This window comes from Micromys minutus (assembly GCF_963924665.1).
Source record: "Micromys minutus genome assembly, chromosome: 13".
Classification (NCBI taxonomy): Eukaryota; Metazoa; Chordata; class Mammalia; order Rodentia; family Muridae; genus Micromys; species Micromys minutus.
This window is the reverse complement of record NC_137982.1, coordinates 13927592-13944622: the sequence shown is the minus strand read 5'-3', so window position 1 is coordinate 13944622 and position 17031 is coordinate 13927592. Positions and strand designations below refer to the sequence as shown.

At 51.4% G+C, this 17031-nt stretch overlaps 1 protein-coding gene across 1 annotated transcript in view; it reads right to left on the bottom strand.

The window, feature by feature from the left end:
* Positions 1–17031, bottom strand: part of NEK6 (NIMA related kinase 6) — a 65615-nt gene that overhangs the window by 27994 nt on the left and 20590 nt on the right. The window contains exon 2 of the mRNA XM_080927012.1: positions 4098–4216. Within this exon, the coding sequence (XP_080783138.1) occupies positions 4098–4187 (90 nt within the window). The 5' untranslated portion in view covers positions 4188–4216. The remainder of the gene's footprint in view (positions 1–4097; positions 4217–17031) is intronic.

Below are 17031 nucleotides of genomic sequence, written 5' to 3'. Positions count from 1 at the left end.
AAGCGAAATGTTTTAAATATGCATTGCACAAAAGGGCTCAATTTACAAAGAGTCCACATTGTCAGACACCTTGCAAGGCCAACCTCTCTCAGCAGAGTGGCCGATTTCAAACCCAAAGCCAATCTTCATTCTTACTGCCCTGGCGAGCAAGACAGCAGATCACCTTCCAGTGAAATGGAGCACTGGCTACTTCTTCTCTGAGACAGCACTGTCAGCCCGATTCATCATTGCCACCATCAGCTCAGGAGCCTACTAGAGCTTCGTGAACCATCAGCTCACAGACACACCACGGAACTGCTCGTAGCACAGACACTACGACTGGCATTGAAAATCCAGACTGCAGTTCCCCCTCCATGGGACGACCTTGGTACCCTCGCTAGGTGAGAGCGCAGCTGGAAGCCCTTCTCCATTTCCATCTTCTACAGTTCCACTTCCCTGTGGATACCACTCCCTCTGCCCCCATGTTACCCTCCTTTAGCTTCAGGCCTCAGCTCTCAGGGACCTTTCTAGAACCCACAATGGACTCTTCCTTTGCTATGGTCTCAATTCAAGTGACCAAGCACTGGTTCTCTGCTTTTGGCTGAAGGTGTGTGTGTGTTTGTGTGTGAGTGTGTGTGTGTCTGTGTGTGTATGTCTATGTGTGAGTTTGTATGTGTGTCTGTCTGTGTGTGAGTATGTGTGTCTGTGTGTGTGAGTGTGTGTGTCTGTGTGTATGAGTGTGTGTGTATGTGTATGTGTCTGTGTGTGAGTGTATGTGTGTGTGTGTCTGTGTGTGAGTGTGTGTCTGTGTGTGAGTGTGTGTGTCTGTGTGTGAGTGTGTGTCTATGTGTGTGTGAGTTTGTCTATGTGTATGTATGTGTGTATGAGTGTGTGTCTATGTGTGTGTGAGTGTGTCTATGTGTATGTATGTGTGTATGAGTGTGTGTGTGTGTGTGAGTGTATGTGTGTGTGTGAGAGAGAGAGTATGTATGTGTGTGTGTGTGTGTGTGTGTGTGTGTGTGTGCACATGGAGGGTACATGTCAATCATTCTCTAAATTTTGAGACAGGGTCTCTCACAGAAGTCAGAGCTCACCAAATTCATCTGGGCTGGATAGTCAGTGAACCCCAGAGACTCACATGTCTCCCCCTTTACTGGTTCTGGGTTACAGAAGTCTGCCACTATGTACAGCTTTTATGTGGCTGTTAAAACCTGAACTCAGGTCCTGCTTACGTGGCAGGTACACTTATTGACTGAGCTGTCTTCCCAGCTCCTTGAGTTTCAATAGCTGACAGTATTTGGTCATTAAACTTTACCCATCCACCATCACCTCTTTGGGAGGGTTTGCTTATAGATTTTGGTCTGTGGAACACACCCATGAACAGCTGCCCCCCAGACCCCTGCAGAGTATGCACATGCCTCTCTCCAAATAGAAGTGAACTCAGCTTGCCCAGAGCAAGTTTCTGTAGACATGTCAGCAGGGACTTCTCACACAAGAAAGCCTTCCCCTTTTATACAATCTGCGTCATTCTTCGTGGGTTTCCCCTTCTCGACTCTGTATGTCCATTCCTAGAATGTCAGCTAAAACTTGGCCTTTCTCAGGGTATGTGGACCTCACAGGCCAACAGTAGGATTCAGAAAACAGATTTCCATGTGCTGATGGCTCTCTTAGTTTCTGTTAGACCACTAGCTTTGGGCCTAGACTGTTAACAAAGCCAGCAGACTGTGAGGAGCTCCTGACCTTTCTGCCTCCAGAGGGCAAACGCAACTGTGAGAGCTCTGGCTATGAAGTAATTCATAATAATTTTTCAACTATAAAAGTAAAGTCTACAGCCGGGCGTGTTGGGGCACACCTTTAATCCCAGCACTCGGGAGGTAGAGACAGATGGATCTCTGTGAGTTTGATGCATCTAATTACGTTTAACTATGTCATCATCTACTCCAGGACAGCCAGGGCCAGAAAAACTCTTGAATAACCAGAAAGTAAACAAATGAATGAACAAATGAAGGGTCTACAAGTGGCATTTCCTCGACATCCATGGCGTGGAGTACCATGATGGATGTTTAAAGTGCATCATGTTGTTTAGACTTTACAGATGTCTCAGGATGGTGGTGCTGGCATTATCCCCACTCTACAGATGAGAAAACTAAGGCTGAGACACTTTGTTCCCATCCTCAGAGCAGGTACAGCCTCATTCCCTGTTCTACGGATGCCCTGCTGGGTCACATGCCTCCTGCCATAAGAGACATGACTCCACTCCGTTCCAAGCATTTCGGGATGCTGACATGGCCAGGCTTGGTCCATACTCCCCAGATGTGGTCAAGACATAAGCATTGAGAGGACTGAGGATGTGCATGGCCTCTACCTCCATCCCAGCCTGGAGCTGGCACAGCACACTTAGCCATGCACCAGGTATTCAAGCCTGGTCAGGTGTACAGGTGGGATCAGGGCATCCTTGCCTGACAGCCACTGCCAGAGCAGCCGACACTGAGTGATTGCATCTAATTACACTTAACTATGTCATCACCCACTCCAACATGTGCGACAAGCTGCCGAGGACACTGTCACCGCTGCCTCCTCGCCTCGCCTCGCCTCGCACGAGAAATAATTACGGGCCTCTCTCCTCTGCCAAATGAGCCTGTAATTAACCCTAATTGCTCAAAATGCAACTGGCTAATTCTGGGAGATTAATCAAGGGGGATTCGATTGTTAGTGAATGACTTAATGTGACAAATGGCTACATTACCTAAGCAGGCCCTGCTGCCCCGGCCATCAGCATCGTGTCCTGGCCCAGCTCAAGAGCTGAGCCTCCCCAGACTCTACCTGGAAATGGACCGCCACATCCAGCGCAAATGGCACAGTTGTCCTAGGACAGTCTACATACTTGCACACACTGGCCAGGAGCTCAGGTGCCATCTTTGTGTGGGTCTGCAGTAGGATACTCTCTTGGGCTGACGTAGCCCTATGCCATAGATCACATCACTGCAAGACTGCAAGCAAATACAAATTCAAAACCCACCTGACTCCCTGAGCAGCTGTCTGTGCAGTTTAAAATTTGCACAGTGGGCAGACCCTTAGTCCTCCACCCAGAACTAGGGTGTCAGAAGCTGTGACAGTTTCCCACGGAGCAGGAATATCTGTCTTCAATCTCTCTCTGATGTAGGTCTTATGGCCTTAGGGAACAAGCTGACCCTGCCCACAGGGTCCTAAAGGATCTGGAGCAGGTACCAAGCTTGCCACCCTCCAGGCAACTGCCTGTCCCTTTCTTACAGAGGTCTGCCCTCTCAGTTGCTTTGCTGGGGGCTCTGGAGCCATGGGGTTTCCTTCTGTTGGGTATTTTAATGTTTCCATCCCAGGAGGCTACATGTTCCCTGAGAGCTGATCCGGGCCTGCCTCATATAGCCACAGCCTAGGGGGGGTCACTGCACATAAAGATGTATCTTGAAGTATAGATTATGTTGCTGACTCAGTGGTATAGAGCATGCTTCTGTGCACGGGGCTAGAGACATCCGCTATCCAGCAGGTATAGAAGGCTCCTGCAGGAGTGAAGATCCGAAGACCAGGGCCATGTGGGGGGCGTGTACACAGGTGTGGGGGAATGCATGTGCATGAGGGGTATACACCACAGGAGTGGGTCAAGGAAGTCTCCTCAGAGAGTAGTATCTGGCCTTGTGGCTTGGAGGGAAACTGGGAAGGGCATTCTAGGTCAGGGAACAGTGTGCAAAGGCACTCAAAGCCACCTTTAGAGCAGAACCAAAGGCAACCGGACCCTCTAAGGCATCAAAAGCCAGGGTGAGCTGGGCACAGAGAGACCATCTCTAGACCATAAGACCGAAGAGGGTCAAACACAATTCAGACCAAAACAGAGGTCGACGGTGGCTCGGTATACACAAGAAATTTCTGTCCATCCCCGAGTTTCTCTTCTTGCACAGAGCTGCAGACACGGAGCTGCCCCTCAGTGGAAACCAAACATCTTTGAATTAAGTACAGGCTACACCCCAGGCTTGGAAGCATCCAAGGAGATGTCTGTATAGACATGCCACACAGCTCCCTGCAGGTAGGAAAGGTCGAACAAAGGATCCTCAGTGTCTGGGACACAAGAGAATGGGCTTGCTTACCTGTGGGTCTGGAGGGGGTGCAGGCCCCAGCGCATGGCAGAGGTGGTTCGGGCTCCCTCCATGAGGCATGTGGCTGGGCTGTCCTGCCATCCTGCATGCCAGCCTCACGAGGTCACAAGCTGCAACAGAAAATAGGAACCTGGTCACTTTCTCCTCCTGGTCACCGGTTCCATTTTACAGATGGGAGGGCAGAGGTACAGATGTTACTCTGCTCATGGTCACTTAGTTCACAAGTGACCAGTCTAGGATGTAACACTCCGGAGGGTACTCTACCACCAGAAGTGTCTTCTACTTCTGGTGCTAGAGGCAGCTTCTAGCTTCCCCACCAAGGCTGACATGCATGGGTATTTTCTGGCTGGGGGAATGATTCTCTTGTGTGGGAAAGCCTGCATGTACCCTGTAGTATGTCTTCAACACCTTCCACAGGCCAGGCTTGGGCTTGGGATCCCAAGAGGCATATACAGAGGCGTGAGTGTAGCTCAGGTAAAGGAAACCCTGAAGCATCTACAGACACACGCTTTGTGTTCCAATCCTAGTCTGAATATCCAGGGGTTCTGACCCAGGCTCCTGAACAGCTGTACTAAGGTCCCTGGAGAGCCAGAAGTCCCTATGAATCATGAATGACCTTCCTATCATCTCAAGGGAAAAAGCACACACGCTGGTCAGTCCTGTCTCACGTATGTGTAATCTACACTGCAAGGCCCTAGCGAAGAGACCATTTGAACTAGCTCATTTTCTGTTACTATACCACAAATGCCCAAGTCTGCATAACTTTATAAACAAAAGTTTTATTGAGCTCACGGTTTTGGAGAGTCAAGGGCCTGCTCAGCACTGGCAGGAACCCTGGCAGAGGCTCCTGGGAAAAAGACAGATTCCATGGCTGTCCTTTTCCCAGGACAGGAACCAGACAGTCTAACATCCAGGGGTCAGACTTGAGGTTTTATAAATAATTTAATCTCATAAGAAACAATCCTTCCTGGAGGCAGTTCCCCTATGACCTAATAACCTCCCACTGGGCTCTGCCATTTAACAGTCCCAACATGTCTCACCAGCAGTGATACAGGAATCAACACCACCACTGTTGTTAGAACCGATATCCTGCAGATCTGGTCAGACTGCAAGTCACTCCCTGACCCCTCTAAATCAGTTACCAGCCACATCAATGCCAGGTGTGTTTATAACTTCCGGGTACATCAAGGGCACCTAGTCCACTATAGCAGGAACCCTGGCCTCCAGCATCATTCTTCCTGCATCCCTGGACAGTTCTGTAACCTCACTGTCTTTGAGTGGGCACAAATATGTGTGTGGGTGTGTATATGTGGGTGTGAGTAGAGGGCAGAGGTCGACAGTGGTGTTCTCATCAATAATTTCCCTTCTTTATGTTTGGTTGTGAGGGACTGAACTCAGGTCCTTATGTTTGTGCAGCAAGGACTTTACCAACCACACTATCTCCCCAGCCCCTCACCGATCTTTGGGGCATTTATCTACCCCACAGCACATAAAGTCAAAAACAGAAAGTGAGGCAGCAGGGCCTCTGCCAAGGCCAGCGTAGTTCATGTGGATTTCTACTGCCAGTGACATTAACTACCTTTGAGTGGCTTTCCCTCATGTGTGGAGATACACATAAACAGTCTGACTGAGGACACATGGTATCATGGGTGGGTCTGTCCCTTCCCCAGTCCTTCTGTGCAGGTCTTCCAGGGGATGCCGATTGACCCAGATGCTCCAGAATCTTCCGTCTTCCCACGGTCTGGCTGAACAACCTACCTCAGCACCTCTCCTGCCCCTCAGGGTGACATGGTGGAGGAGCTGGGTACAAAAAGCCCCAGGATAAACAGAGAAGCATGGAGAAGCTTCCTCGGGCGCTGTTGTTACTCAGGGGGGAAAGCCTGAGACAACAAACTGGGTATAAGACTGAGCCCGATGTAAAATGCGCATGAATTTGAAGAGCTTAGCAGCTGATGCGGCCAACACCCTCCGCATCCCTCAGGGTGACATGTTCACCGTCCTCTGCCCTTAGGGGGACCTCTGGGAAAAAGCTGGAGAACTGTCTTCAGGAGAAGGTTCCATCTTTATCTTAGAAGGCTCCAGAATGGGCCCACAGGCTGCCCTGTCCTGGCCACTCATGTTATCTCTTCTGCCTCCCCGCATGTCTGGACCCTGTCTCTGAACTCCCCTTCCCTCATCCGGCCTCACCTAGCTCCAGCCCCAGGTGTTTGGGGATGGGGCAGGGGGGCGGGGAGCATGTAAATCTGCACTCTTTCACAGACTAGCTGGGACCCTGGGCAAATCTCACTGGGTCAGGCCCCCAAACAGCTAGAGGACCTTACTTGAGGTGCCAGGACTTCAATAAAGGGGACCAAGCCACCTCTGAAATAACAGATAACAATGACAATTATTCATGGGCCTTTAATATGCTCTTCATCCTGTAAACTTTAACACAACTCCATGAGACAGAGGCTGCAATCAGGCTACTGAACAGATGAGGAAACCGAGGCACGGGGAGGTTAAAAGGCTTGCCCAGGTCGCATGGATAAGCAGTGGGGTTAGCAGGAGACCTAAGGTGGCATCCTTTCCTGAGGCTGCCACACTGTCCTCTTTCTCAGTGGCGCTCTGTAGAACACGCCCTGTCTCCATGAGAGAGCCATGGTGTAGGGTCAATGTGTAAGTTTGGGGGTTGTGGAGCACCCTAGGGCCAGTGCTCACAAGGGGTCTTTCGTCCAACAGAGGCTACTGGGCAGAACCTACAGAGGCACTGTGTTCCAGATCACACCCAGCTAGGGTCCACATTTATCTCCTCTAGCAATGCCCCCCTACTCCCCCCCAGCATTCAGTGACATGCAGACTCATGCAGAGTCCAGTCACACCTGCCACAGTGTTCCCCAAGGCGGAGAGGAAGACAGCCCAGCCTGACAAACACCAAGAGGAACACCCCAGATGGAAGGAGTCCAGCAGGGATTGGGGGGGGGTCCTTTTTAATGGGCCAGGTCTTTCCCACTCGTCCTCAAGGCTTTTGGGAAACTCATAATTGGTAGGGGAACTGAGGCTCAAAGCTGTATGCCCAATAAGCTACAGATGAGAATTTGAGTTCAGACTTCAGTGGCCCTCCTTCCAGGGCTTTTGGTCCCCAGGGAGTCACAGCAGGGCAGGACTTAAAGAGAGCTGCATTCTGTAATACCCAACCTCCTCACACTGCACATCTCTACAGAAAAACCTATTTCTTTCTTCCACAGTCGGATGCAGGTAAGGACATCTGGAGGGAGATGTGGAGTGTGGAGTGCAGAGACAGCCCCGAGGAAATGCTTTGAGCAATATGGGGAGTCTCCTGGCCCAGTCACCGTGGGGATTCCAGGATCCTCCAGCCCCTGCCAAGTTGCAGAAAAATGAGTCAGTGGCTGCCAAGCCCAAGCAGGGGTCAAAAATCTGTGGAATGTGACCCAGAGCCACAGGCCTTACTGAACCATCTCAGACTGTCTTTCCTCTAAAGTGGGCAGATGTGTTCGCTCTGAGGTGCTGTGCTGGGCATACACCATGTGACCTCTCACCTAGAGCAACAAAGAGTTGTCATGTCTGTACCAGGGAGCCAGAGATGAACCTGGAACACCCCATCCTGACCGATCACACGTTCCGTGGAAAGTGCTGGACGCTCTGGCCACTGTGAGCATTGCCTGTACAAAGGGTATCCATGGGGGCTGAGGTGCAGTCAGGGGCAGACACTTGCCCCAAGTCACACTACACATGCCTTTCTTTATATGAATTGTGGTCATTCTGCCCGGCCTTGAACGAAGCCCTCTCTCACGTGGCAGGAACCCTAAGGAGACAGAGGAGGCTGTAGGCTGTCGTAGGTTGGACTTGAAGTTGCAATTGGCCTTTCTCCCAGGACTGCCACCTGAGATTTGCCTCCCAATTTCTGGGGCCTTCATCTCCAAGTAAGTTCTACCTTTACAAACTGCTGAACATCAACCCTCACAAGGCTGGTGGGTCCTAGATGCTGTCTTTGGGAGAGATGACCACACCTAGAGCAGATGTGTCCACCTAGATCCTAATGACAGAAACGTAGCTTGGGTGCCCACTACTCAAAGCACAGTCTAGAGCTGGAGGTCCACGGCCCAGCAAGAAGACACAGCAGGTACCAGCTCCTAGTCACTTATGGGGTCAAGCTGGTACAGCTTCAGCATTAACCAACATCCGCAGATGAGGTGCCACTGCCCCCCACTGTGCAGATGAGGGAACTGAGGCTCCAAAGACTCTGCTGGTGAGAGGCAGACTGAGTATGTGGCATATGGACCAGTTATTGGGGGAACTGTGACAGTGACACGGTGAGTGTCATGTTTACTCCATGTGACTGCTGGAACCCACATGCTGAGGAGGAGATGAAAGTCAGATTGGTTGAGTGGCTGCCCAAAGTTACACAGGAGGCAACAGGAACAACTGACGCTTGAAACCAAGTCTTCCTATGGCCATCTGCATGAATGCACGCAAGGACAGACGGAATGAAGGAATGCAACCCCGGGATGCAGCTACAGCTATGGCTAACGTGCACTCTCCCAGGCCAGTGGCCCTTCCTCAAAGCCTTGTAATCCCTATGGCTGAAGATAAGAGAAGTTAACATTCAAAACAAACCTATACCTCACAGACACAAGTTCCCAGGACTTGTGAAAATCAACACTAGCTCCTGGTCACATACCAGTTACCTTCTGGGTAACAAAGGGGCTCAGACATTCTCACCCTTTTCTTGGAGGAAGAATGGGAGGGTGGAGTCCTGTGGGGGAGGCCCTGGTTGAAATTACTCAAGATAAAGCTGAGATCTACTAAGTGTGTGCCTTGCACACATCCCCCCTCCCCATAGATGTCTGCAACCCCCATTTAATAGATAAGGAAACTGAGACACAGGACGTTAGATGACCTATTAAGTTGGTAAACAGTGGGACCTGTGTGGCCCCAGCCCTGACTCTCTTCAAAAGTCTGAAGTGATCTTGGGAAGACACTAGGAGCCAGAAGCTAGGATCTCCTACTCCAAGGTTCCTACTGTACCTCAGGAATGAATTTTCCTCCAGACATTGGCAGGCTCTTCTATGTCTGAAGTAAATGGTCTCCTGGCAAAATTCACTCCTACCCTAATACCCAACTGTACAGCCTCCTCCAGGCAGCACTCTCAGATTCCCTCCCCTGTCTGCAGTGTGTCGCTAGCCCCTTGGCTCTGGTCCTTTGTGAAGTTACCCTTCCCTCAAAGGTAGAGACCAAGTCAGTCAGCCAGGGCTCAGTGGGTAGACGACTGTTAGATAAAGGCTACCAGTGGCTTCAAAAGAAGAGACTGGACAGAGCCACAGAGACACATTTCAGGGCAGAAATTCTTGAAGAATAGAACTCCATCTATCCCCGTGTCCTTCTCAGACACTATTATTCCTACAACCAACGGAAGGAGGTGGAGAAAACCAACAGAGCAGCCCCTATGGGCCCCAGACTCAAGGTCTGTTCCAAGCAGAGTGTCAGCCAGCCCTAGGGGCCACCTACTCCTGGCTTCAGATTCCACCCCAGGGACATGTGCTCCACTTGTCCCCACCACTATGCCAGGAGTTCTACCAAAGCCTGGGGACTGCTTAACAGGATCCTGGCTGGCAGCACCTGCCATGCCCCACAGCAGTGGCAAAGGTCTCTCAGGCTAGTGGCAGTGCCACCCTTTTTGGCTGCCTCTGCTGGCAAGCAGCTGGGGAAACCGTGGAGAGCAGAGGTGCGGCTAGATCTGGAAACCCTCTCAGTTCAAGAGCTGGAGGTCTCTGCGATCCAGCTCCTGTCACTGGACAAGCCCTTGGGAATACAAGTGCAGAAAAGGGAGACGAAGCTCCCAGTGGCAGGGGACTGGCTGGTCTGGTACCTCCTGAAGTGAGCAGCCACAGGGCAAGTCTACTTAGCTGAGGGTTGAGGACTGGCACAATGCCCAAAGCCCCCAGGAATCCAAATGGCCTCTCTGTGCCAATGTGGGAGAGGGACACTGGCCCCTTCTGCCTGTGCTGGGCTGGGGACTTCCCCTTCCGAAGACTTTTGTCCCCAGACACCACCAAAAGGAAACTCCCCCATCTCGCACTGCTCCAAAAATAGCTGGGACTGCCACCTCCATGGTGAATGGAACTTGTCACAACCCCTACAGAGCCTCCTGCTTACCAGGGAATACAAGATAGTGGCAGTGGCCACAAGATGGTATAGAGTCCAATGCAAGTAGCTTGAAATCTGCTCTGGGATGGACTGGTCAGCTCCTCATTTTATCCACCGGGAAACTGAGGCAGAGGTCACCTGGGACTATAAACATAATAGGGCCATATAAACCTGGAGATATTATCCCTTCTGCCCCCAAGTCGACATCATGCCCTCTACAACTCCATCAAAGGGATTTCTCCTCCAGGCAATCACTCCCATCCCTCACCTGGCATTTGGACACTGGATTCCAGGAGGGAAGAGAGATCCTTCCCTTATCCCCGCGTTCCATCCCACCAAGTGTAACAGTCCTTGTTGACCCTTTAATAGCGTAGCCCTTCATGGGCTTAGTGAGGAAAAGGCTCACCGAGCAAGTGTGAGGACTTAAGTTCAGATCCCTAGAAGCCAAGTCAGCTGGACACGGTAAGACGTGAGCCTATACTCCACGGCCCCTTCTGTGAGATGGTGAGAATCCCTGGAGGCTTGCAGCCCAGCGAGCTTAGTGCATGCAGCCACAAACAAGACACTCAAATCAGGTAGATAGCAAGGGCTAACCCTTGAGGTTGTCCTCTGGACCCCCGTATGTGCTGATAATACACATGGATGCACTAACACGCATAAGGGGACGAGTTTTTACTAAAAATAAAAGCTGGGCCCTTCCTATTGTTTGTATGCTGGACGAGACCTATCAAAGAGGGTTTGCCAAACACCAACGCTGGTCTTGAGCCCTGGCTTTGCCGCATCCCCCACTATGTGCCCAGGTCTTCTCATAGGTTAAATGGGGACAAGGACAGCATCTACTCTCCCAGAATGCTGGAGGACTATATGACATTACAGGGGTCAAAAGTGCTCAGCTCTGAGCCTGGCTCCCAGCAGACACCCAAACAGTGGGGTCATTGTTTTGTTCTGATTCCATCCTTACTCTAGAACTGTGCTTTGCTCTTTAAAACAAGGCCATATAGGTCCAGGAACTGCAGTCTTCGAGCGTTCCCAGGCTTCCTTTCTCCTCCCCCTCTTCTGCAAGCCCTTCCAGCTGCCTCTTCTACACAGAAACCGTGCTGACAACTGGGAAACCCAGGATGCCACAGACAAAAAGCCCCTGTTCTTACTGGGGCCACAGGCCAGAAAAGCATCTAACAGTGCCTCAAGAAGAGGCAAGAGTGGTCACACACAGCTTCTTGCCACCAGTAACCCTCCATCCCCCAAGACTCAATAGCTGGAGAGGTGGGCAGGGCTGGACTGAGGGGACCTGGGTTACCAGCAGAGGACACAGATGATTCAAAGGCACAGTGGCAGTCTAGGTTCAAGTTGTGGCTCTTCTAAAGGCCGCCATGTCCCCTGTGTTCTTATAGGGTGAGAATAGCATCTACTGCCCCGGGCCTGCTCCAGGCTTCACCCCACAGCCTACCCCCGCCTTCTCCAGAACAAGGGCCACTTCTACCCTGCACCCCATCTGCAGTAGCACTGCTGTGAGGACTGACACTGGCATATGGCGGCTGAAGCTCCAGAGGCCGTGCTGTGCCAGACTCTGGCACAAGGGCTCGGCCTCCTGCCAACACACCTTCCCTGCTGGCCCCAACTGTCGGGCATATGCCTACTGCCGGCTCCCTTGGTGACAGTTGCTGGGCCCAGGCCAGCCATCACAGGGGCTGAACTCCAGGGCCAGGTCTGGGGGTACAGGATTCTCCCAAGGAGGAGGTGCTCAAAGATCTGTGTCTTCTATGACCTTATTAGTCTGGTTCATAGAGAAGGTTCCAGGCAAGGTGGGTGAGGGCCTACTGAGAGTGACAGAGTTTACAATATCCAGTGGCACTGTCTCCTTAGTCCAATCCTGTCCACCCACGCGGTCACCTAGTCACAAGCTCTGCAGCTACGTCCTGTGTCCCTCCTGATCAGACACTTGCCAGACCTGAGTTAGAGCTGGAACACGTAGCCAGCCCCCCTCCCCCAACGGTTAAGTTTTTGTCTTGCATGTGTGAGGGTGCAGCATGTGTGATCTGGGTGTATGTTCACACACCCAGTGTCTCAGTAACCATACACGAGCTCCTAGACCAGAGTTTGTAGTCAGTACCTTTCTCCACTCCCCACTTTATTCGCTGACACAGGGTTCCTCTGTCTGTCTCCCAAGCTAGACCGCCACACCGTTTCAAGTGTGGTGCTAATTTCGGGGCTGGGGGTCTGGATGTTGTTCCTCATGCTTACTTAGCAAATGTTTTATCCACTTGGTCCATCTCCCTAGTCCCTAATAGGTGGCTACTTTTAACCCCGCCTGAGGGACTCTGGCTCTGGGTTGTGTTATACAAAGCATGGTGGCCCAGGACGTACAACCTGGGTACTCACAGGGCTGCTTGGTCACAGGAAACTCCAAGACTGTCTCTGGGCCTCAGACCCCCCACCTACAACATGGGTCTGGGGATGATCCTTTCTGTGCGATGGAGGGTTTGTGACCCACTAGGATATCCTGAAACTGAGCTGGTATGTCTGCTGCTAGGAGGAAAGCAGCTCCTCTAGGCCTCGTAGAGCAAAGAGGATCTGTTCTCTGGCCATGTGGAGGCTCCCAGGCCTGCTGTGGACGTGATGCATGCAAAGAACACTACACCCAGAGTTCCCCTAACTATCAGCTGCTGGATCAGACCAGTCGAGGACACTGGCACTGAGTACGCTCACAAAGTCACCCTGCAAGGCAGTCTTGTGTGCCTGCGGATGACGAAGCAGCCTTGCCCACTGCGTTCTAGCTGGAAGCAGAGCTTGGCTGAGAGCTCAGATCTGCAACCACCCTTGGGTGAGCCGAATCCCAGCCTTCTGAGAGAATGGGTGGGGTTGGGGACAACCTGACCAAAGTGCTTCACTGTGCTGTTTGGAGGGATCAAGGAGGCTTCTTTAGTCCAGGCTCTGGAGTCTGAGAGCTCTGGGTTCAGATCCCATGCTGCCTTTGTTCAGCTACCTGAATGTGGCCCTGGCTAACATCTATAATCCTGTCTTCTGAAAACAGAGGCCTTTCAGCACCCACCCTGTGGGGTTGTTGAAAGACTGTGTGAGAATGTGCTGGTAAACACCTGCTGTAGACTGTCAGGGCGGAAGTTCACATAGGAGCTCGTGTATGGTTACTGAGACACTGAGGACAAATTTCAGAGCTAAACAGTGCTTACTCAAGAACTCAACACCAAGTCTGCAAACAATTCTTCACCGTTAAGCCATTCCTCACTCTCCTGGGAACTCCAGGCCTAGGGCACTCAGGGTCTCTGGTGCACTTCCTACCCATCACCCTCTTCATCCTCCTGAAGCTGGAACACATCAGAGATGGAGACTGCGTTTCACAAGTTACCAGAATGAATCTAAGATGCCCCTCCCCCACTGCTTTAATAACATAAATCTTGGCTGGGACTGGCAAGAGACCCTATATATTTACATGACGATCGTGCCTCATGATCACAGGGCTCACGGTTCTGGCAGGCAGCGTGTGGCAGGGATGACTATGGTCCTAGGAGAGTCACTATTTTCCGACGACTTTTATTGTCCATTATATCCTGCATTTACAGGGCTCTGCTCCGGGCCTGGCAGGAATATGGCACACGGAGGGGCTGGTGGGCCTGCATATCCTAGCTGCAGACCCGTCCGTCCTCTGGGTTTATCCACCTGCCAGGTCTTTGTGTGATACACAGGCTACAGGACCTGGGTCAGGGGGATGTCTAAGGGCATCTAGATACAATTATTCCTTGAAGCCCAGGTATACTCCTCGAGGCACGGTAGGAGTAGGGTGGGTGGGGGTGTTACGTTGCAAGGGTGGGACATGGAGGTAAACTGAGCTGTCTACTACTTGGCTTATGGTACTTCCTGGTAAGTTCTTAGGGACTTGGTGGGACAGCTGAACTTAACCACGGGAAGAAATCAGCAAACTGTATAAATGAAAGGTTTGTACAGAGACCTCCCAGATTGCTTTGTTAAACGTTCTCTAGGGAGGGAAGGGGTGCTCCAGCAGTACATCAGGATCATGAGAGAAGACCCAGAGGCTGAGGACTCCTTGCTGCACGGTGTGTCTTTGAGCACAGTATTTCTGAGCCCCAGCCTCCCTCTGTGTAACATGAGCACACACCTAAGCTCTTCGGGTATTCGAAGATTATCATACCTTACAGGACGCTACCTGGTGATGTCTGGCATACCACAGGTGCTTAAGAAACTGGCTATTGTCACTTGTTGTTCAACACTGAGCAACCTCTTTTTATTGGACAGTATGGGTCAGAGACATAAACACATCCCACTAACTGATGACACATTCTTTGTTTGTATGTGGCACTCCTGGAGGTCTGCAGAGGGACAGTCACCCACACCACCTTTTGGGAGCTCCTGACAGCCTTGGAAGACAGGTGGGGGCAGGAATGGGGTCCACCGCTGAGATGAGGAAAGAAAGCTAGAAGGGACTGTGACACACAACATGTCTCAGGCATCAAAGTTGCCTGACCACTGGCTTGCTATGGCCTCTGCCTAGGAGCTCCCATGCAAGCCAGACAGTCCCCTGTTGGTGCTGGGTCATCCAAGAAGAGGAGGAGCAGGAGACTATGTGTCAGATGTCCTGGGTTCTGGTCTGGGCTCCTGGCTCCCTTGCTCTGTATCTTTCCCCTTGGGGCTCTAAAAGGGTTAAGCTCTCAATGCCTCTGATAGAATATGGTCTCCTGTAAGCCTCTTGGCCTGGCCAAGTCTCCCTCTCAAACAATATACCAACACCTGTTGTGGCCTAGTGTGATCCCAGGTGACAGCCAGGTTTTCTCCGGTAAGAAGACAGGAAGACTGAACACGGTCCAGCCCCCATGCACTGATGAGGCTTCTCTATCTATATGCTTCACAGATGTGGAAACTGTAGCTTGGGAAGTCTGCAGGCACCATTCCCCCCCACCCCCACCCCCACCCCCGTAAGAGTCATACCCACACCCTGGGCTGGAGCTGTCAGAGCTTGTGGCTGGCCGCACAATAGAAACAAGGGAGCTACTCAGTCCTGATACCCTGGTGCCCGCAGAGGCGACACCCCAGCCATCTAGCCTCAGCTCAGAGTGGTGGCTGTGCACTTCCGTGTCCTGGGAGACTGGGGAAAGTGCTGGTGACTCAGATAACCTTTGAGGCAGCAAGACAGAGGAAGCGGGTGGCATTTCTGGGGGTGTGCCTCATTTCCTAGAAGGATGCGTCATGGGCTTTTGTTTAATCAGCAATTACCCTGACCATCCACAGCCACCTGTGTTTGGGGTAGCACCACATGGCTGGCCTACTTCTGTAGCAATCACAGGTGGGCAGGTCAGACAACAGACAAAGCAATAGGCTGCTGGGGGTGGGGTGCACGGGCTGGCTGTTTCAGGGGCACACAGCAGGGACACATATTAAGTCTTCAGACTCCTGTCCAAAGGGTTAATTTTTCTATTTGCAAGGACAGGAGAGACCCTCCAAAGCTTTGTAAGAAAGATGTGGAAAAACAGCATCTGAACAGCAGATAGCAGAGAGGCCCCAGCCAGCCAAGGAGACTCCAGACACTGGTGCTAGAATTCCTGTGGCTGAGGGTCATGGGACTTCCTCTGCAGAAGACAGTTGAGAAAGTCTGAGCAGGAAGGAAGGGACGTGTCCACGAGACAGCACATCATGTGCTGCAGCCCTGGCTGCCCCACAGGCTAGCTACGTGACCATAAGTAAGTCCCTGGCGCCCAGTTTACCCTCATTTATCAACTCTGTACCAAGCTCAATTCCATGAGCTTGAATAATAACTGAATCCCTTTAGCATCTTGTGAGACAGATATACCAGTATTGCCATTCTGCGAAAGAAGAAAGCCGAAACACAGAGGAAGGCTACCTGAGCTAGGTGAAAATCAGGTGACCTGACCAGACAGCTCAGCTCCACCCTGTAGTGAGTACTGGCTGGTCCCCAGCAATCTTCCCATTTTAAGAGAAACACTATTCACAGTGACCAGAGGCCCCGTTTAGGCAGCAGCCACCGCAGACTGGAGACAGTCTCGGCTACTGCTGCTTTTTGGTGAAGTCCAATTTCTTCAGTACACTTAGCAGCCTTTATAGACCAGGGCCCAGGAACCCCTCAGGAGGCCCCCTGAGTCACAGCAGCCAGCAACCTGTCTCTTTGAGCCTTGCTGAGCGGTGCCCATGCAAACAGGAATGGATGACCCTATTGTGATGTCCGTACTGGAGTTTTACACACAGGTCAGCCTCGGGGACTGCAGGAGGGAGACTGCCATTCATGTGTCCAAGAAAGAGAGGAAAAAACATCTATTCATAGTCAGATGTAGCTGCTCTGTGGAAGTACCACTCCTGATGCAACGAGCAGCCCCGCTGTGTGAGGGATTCCGGAGGAGTGTGACCTCAGAGCATCCATGCAGAAGGCTCAAAGACTTGGGTGGTCACCAAGCTTTTAAAATATGCCTGGACATCCAACCATGCAATTCCAGAGGGAGCATAGTTCTGACCGAAAACCTAAGCCTGTCTTCCCAAACAAAATTCTTCCAACATTTTTTGGCTTAAACAAATAGCCAGACAGTTTGGTTTCTCTTGACTCTCTTGAGTAAGGAAAAGTCATGCTAAGAAGAAGCTAGTGTACATACTCTGACACCCCCCCCCACACACACACACACAAATTCAGTGTGGCTTCGTAAATTATGAAGTGAATACAGCAGAATCTTCTGCCTGTGAAATTAAGAGGTGCCCTCATCAGAAATGGAAATGGAAGGGAACGATCATTAAGAAAGTCCACCTG